A 5,100-nucleotide genomic window follows, 5' to 3' on the forward strand; every position below is an offset into this window, starting at 1 on the left:
CCCCCCTCGGCAACTTACGTGACGGTTTTGGCCAGATTTTACGTGACACATTTGGGCTTCAGTAAGGTATTTGCATGTTCGGTGACAATTTTGAGCGTCATCGATAATGTGGCCGGGTTAGAGAAAGGAAAAGGGAAGAAAATAATGATGTGGGGTTCCTAAACGTGATCTCGGGTTTTCTTTGCCATGACAGAGTTTTGAACATATTAGAGTCAAAATGTTTCGGTTATACCATGAGCTCCTCATATCAAAATCCAGTAATTCTTTTTCACACGTGCTCTCATTGATACAACCAATCATGTATCATCAGTATTTTTAGTTGTTAGTATTTTTCATCAGTATTTTATGTTGTCAACATTTTCAATTCATGTGTCGTCAGTTGTTTCAATTCAAGTTTGAACTACTATAATTTGAATACTTTGTTGGCTTGTAATATTTAAATTAGAACTACTGTTGCATTTAAACATTTGAAGAATTTTTAGCTAACTGAAACTAGATATTCGACTATTTGAGTGTGCGGACTGAAAGAAAATGGGGGCGATGTATGCGGCTAGCTTTCGATGGCCGGCTCCCGCATCAGTGTCCGCGGACTCCCCCTCTCCCCTCGGGGTCCGCGAACGGATGCGGTGTCCAGTTTGGGTCAGCATTGGAGTTGCCCTAAGGCCAGCAGCAGTTTGGGAAACGCTTCACCCCTTTATGTATCCAACATGAGTTGCCGGATGACAAGTCGGGTATAAATTGGGAAAATGATAAATAAATATGTTACACATAGCCAAACATCTGAACTACATTATGGAGTCAGGCATTCTAGAGCTCGGGCTCCACATTGAACTTTTCTTTTGACAAAGTCAAACATCGGATTTTTAAAGTTTCAAATTCTGAAGGAAAATCCACATGTATAGGGATGTATATTACACATGTATATCGTTTCAGGACGAAAAACTTCAGGGCCCATTTGGATTGGGGTTTCCGTAGTTAGTATGAAGGATTTAACTCTTAATTTTTTCTAAGGAAAACCCCTGTTGATCATATGATTGGACCTACCAAATTTCTATGGAATCCATTTCCATGCCCTCCATTTCATAAGAATTCCAACATGAACTTCAACCATATACATGTGTTTTAAAATCATGTCGAATATAAAATTGGTGAGATCTCAATCAGACGCTCTTTCGTATTCCTACTAGGTTTTCATCTTGCAATAGAAAGAAGCCTAGCATGCGAGCTAAAAAGTCGTGGATTTTAGATACTTAGTGGGCAGAAAGTGGGATAAAAAATTATACTGTATAAAAAAGAACACTTGTCATGAGTAGCCAAGAATTGTGTCCAAGCACCGAAGTACCTCAAATCAGCTCATTTTGTGCAGTTGACAGTCGATACGCTATGCTAAATTTGCGCTGGTCTAATTGGTGAACGCAGCCACGCGGTGTCGACGGCGGTGGCGGCGGCGGCTGGTGCGCCATCGAAACGACGGCCTCCGTCCATGCGCCTCCTCACGAGCTCCTCCAACCTGCTCGCCTCCACCTTCTTCTCCCACGTGTTCCACTTGGCAAGCTTGCCGGACCGATTATCCACCGGGAAGGTGTACAGTTCGTCGCCCTCCTCCTCGGCCTCCGGTCCCCTCTTCCTCATGTTCCCGAGTTCGCGCTCCTCCCCCATGGCAAGCGCGCCGGCACGGACATCGTCGGCGTTGTCCTCGTCCACCTCCATATCCTCCTCCGCCCGCTTACGCGGCGGCCCCATGCCCAGATCCTCAGCCCTGAACTCCTGCTGGATCGATCGGGGCGACTGCGGCGGCGATCGGCGGATAGGTCGGAAAGCACGCAAGAGCCTTGTGTGTTTTTTAGGGATCGCCAAGAGCCTTGGTGACTGCGTTCGGTTTCCTACTGTTTGTATTTGTAAGCCCATTGGGTCCGAGTCCGAATCTAGTTGGGCCTATGATAGATATGCCCAGATAAAGATATCGCTGATTGTTTTTTTTTAGTAAAACCCGGCAGGAAAAATAGGCCGAGATAGACACATGAGGGCATTTCCCAGAAACAAAAACACCACACGCAGAATAGTCAACCTGACTTAGCACAAAAAGCACAGCGTCACACGATGTTTACCGAAGATTAGAGTTGCAGAGTTTTCGCACTCGATTAAGTTACCACGATGTGACATGTCTTTCACTGAAAAGACATTCTGACTAACAAGACATAAGGCTAGGTTTGAACTCTTGTTGGTTGGTACAACGGGGACCACGCTTTTTTACTTGTTTCTTTTTTCTTTCTATACGAAATTCACACGATTTCGTTTGTGTTCATGTTGGCGATTTTAGATGTGACCATCCGACTACTGGTCGATTCTTTGCATCTCTATTATTTTTCTATCTATCAAATTTTTATTGTACATAAAAACAAACGGACTTTCTAATTCTGAGCTGCTTGAAATTTTAGTAGAACTTAGTCATACAATAAATCCAATAGTCTAAAGTGTGTGCAAATTTTCCCTTGTAATAAGCTAAATAAATACAAAACCACTTTTTATGTACTCTAGTTATTTTATTTTGAGATTCTCTGTTAAAAAATCTACGTGCTTAAAATTATCTTCAATTTTTAGCTAGGGGCAGCCCCATGCACGTAGTTCCCGCTGAGCTACGTGCACCAGGCTGCCCTCTAGTTAAAATTTCAAAGTATTGTAACCTTGTAGAAAAGGAAAAAAAAAACATATATTTCAGAATCTGACAAATAAACTAAACCGGGAAATTTAGTGAAACAAAAGTTGTACACACTTTGAGTAAAACTTGCACTATCCTTCAGCATGCAAAAACTGTTGTAAAAACCAACGGACTTGCTAAAAAATGTGTTTCAATATTTGCGTATCTTTATCATTTTGTAAAAAAAAATTATAGTATAATGGGCTAATAGAAATTTCATTGAGATACTGAAAATAAACACCCCAAAAACCAATTGCGCATACTTTTGTCAATTACGAGAATCATGCATTTTCCACTAGATTAACATAGAAGATTGTACCCCATACGATAAGAGAAACTGTTCTAATAGTCAAAATAAAGAGAAATTGTTTTCCATTTGTGAAAAAAAAATATTTCAATCTTATTAATAATATGTCAACGGTACATCATATACGGAACATCCTCCCCCGCTGTCGACAAGGCCAGCGGAGGAGGTGGAGGCAAAGGTGCGCCGCCATCATGGTCACCCTAGCGGCCATGCTTTGGTTTTTTAGAGTAACTGTTTTTTAAAGAGGAATTTTTTAGAGTAACTGTTATGAAACTGAAAAGTTTAACTTTGCAAAGCAGGCCTATAAATAGGCCGCGCGATACTTCGAAACAGAAGGCAGGTAATCGCCTGAATGAAGCAAAATACGGATAACCCTCGTCGGTAAGCAAAGGCATCACACATATTTTGCGGCACAACTTTCTCCTCCCTCCAGACGCCACCAGAGACCAGACTTACCAGAAGGTCAGCCATCCCGGCAGGCCCCACGCGTCAGCCTCCCGGAAGCGCCACACGCGACCCCAACCGCCGAGAAGCCTCCTGAATCTTCACTTCCTCTCTCGCGCCATCCTCCCTCCCGTCCTGTCCCCTGTCCTCTCCTTAAAACTCTCCGCCCCACGCCAGCTCTCACCGCACCGCCGCACAACCGCACCGGCAAAGAAACCGAGGCGACACGTGCTCTGCTCCGGGACTCCGAACCATCCCATTCGATCCGTGCACAGCCGTAGAGGAGAGGAGAGGAAAGGAAGACCGACCACCGGCGATGTATTTCCGGCCGCCGCCCAAGGGCCCCGAGTGGGGCGGCGACGCGGAGGCCGGGCAGGCGGCGCGGCCGCTGTACCCGATGATGCTGGAGAGCCCGCAGCTGCGCTGGGCCTTCGTCCGCAAGGTGTACACCATCCTCTCCATCCAGATGCTGCTCACCATCGCCGTCGCCTCCGTCGTCGTCTTCGTGCGCCCCGTCGCGCTCTTCTTCGTCTCCTCCCCCGCCGGCTTCGGGCTCTACATCTTCCTCATCATCCTCCCCTTCATCGGTACGTCCCCTTACGCTATCGGATGCGCGCACAGACTCAAATCAATTCTTCGTTGGTATGCTCTGTTTTCTTCGATGAGACTGACGCTCACCGTGTCCGTGTGTTTGGAACCGCAGTGCTGTGTCCTCTGTACTACTACTACCAGCGGCACCCGGTGAACCTGCTGCTGCTGGCGCTCTTCACGGTGGCCATCAGCTTCGCGGTGGGGCTCACCTGCGCCTTCACCAAGGGGGAGGTGATCCTGGAGTCGGCGATCCTGACGGCGGTGGTGGTGGTGAGCCTGACGGCGTACACGTTCTGGGCGGCGAGGCGCGGGCACGACTTCAGCTTCCTGGGCCCGTTCCTGTTCGCGGCGGTGATGATCCTCATGGTGTTCGCGCTCATCCAGGCCTTCTTCCCGCTGGGCCGCATCTCGCTGATGGTCTACGGCGGGCTGGCGGCGCTCGTCTTCTGCGGCTACATCATCTACGACACCGACAACCTCATCAAGCGCTACTCCTACGACGAGTACGTCTGGGCCGCCGTCGCGCTCTACCTCGACGTCATCAACCTCTTCCTCTCCCTGCTCACCCTCTTCAGGGCATCCGATTCCTGAAGTGCCTGCATCTCCCGCCGTAGCGTAGCGTAGCCCCTCCTCCTATCCTACTCTAGTAATCCTTCCCCTGCCGTTACATCACGAATGTGCTTTGCTTGTGTGTGAAACAATTTATTGTAAATTAGTTTTGACTTGTTTTTACATAATTTGGTCTATGTGACTTTGTAGGCTGCCAATATCAAGATTGCTGAATGGAATGAAATTCAGGAGCTGCTGCTGTTAGCTTGGGCTCTGTTTTAGCTGTGCCGCGTCTGCCTCTGGTAAAATGTTCTGCATGTTCTCTTGGCATCCATCGTCTTATCTTGAGGCTTGGGCGAGTTGTCGTCGACGCTAGATGCGGGGTGAGGAAGCCAGGAACAGAATCATGTGCTCCTGCGTTCCTGGGCGTGTGCGCTTGGGCCATCTAGAATACGAGTAGGTGGGACTGGGCGCCCATGACTGGTTCCGATTCTGTCGAGCGAGATCGAAC

At 47.6% G+C, this 5,100-nt stretch overlaps 1 protein-coding gene across 1 annotated transcript; it reads left to right on the forward strand.

The window, feature by feature from the left end:
• The first annotated feature begins 3,577 nt into the window (after positions 1 to 3,577).
• LOC123125540 (protein LIFEGUARD 2) lies at positions 3,578 to 4,870 on the forward strand. Its single transcript, XM_044546011.1, has 2 exons — positions 3,578 to 4,036; positions 4,153 to 4,870. The coding sequence occupies exons 1-2, from the start codon at positions 3,766 to 3,768 to the stop codon at positions 4,629 to 4,631; spliced, it is 750 nt and encodes a 249-aa protein (XP_044401946.1). The 5' UTR covers positions 3,578 to 3,765; the 3' UTR covers positions 4,632 to 4,870.
• Positions 4,871 to 5,100: the final 230 nt, after the last annotated feature.

Source organism: Triticum aestivum, chromosome 5D (assembly GCF_018294505.1).
Source record: "Triticum aestivum cultivar Chinese Spring chromosome 5D, IWGSC CS RefSeq v2.1, whole genome shotgun sequence".
Taxonomy (NCBI): Eukaryota; Viridiplantae; Streptophyta; class Magnoliopsida; order Poales; family Poaceae; genus Triticum; species Triticum aestivum.

Coding starts and splice junctions, on each gene's coding strand:
- LOC123125540 (XM_044546011.1), top strand. CDS start 3,766: ATGTATTTCCGGCCGCCGCCCAAGGGCCCCGAGTGGGGCGGCGACGCG. Junction 4,037..4,152: donor CATCATCCTCCCCTTCATCG/GTACGTCCCCTT, acceptor TTGGAACCGCAG/TGCTGTGTCCTCTGTACTAC.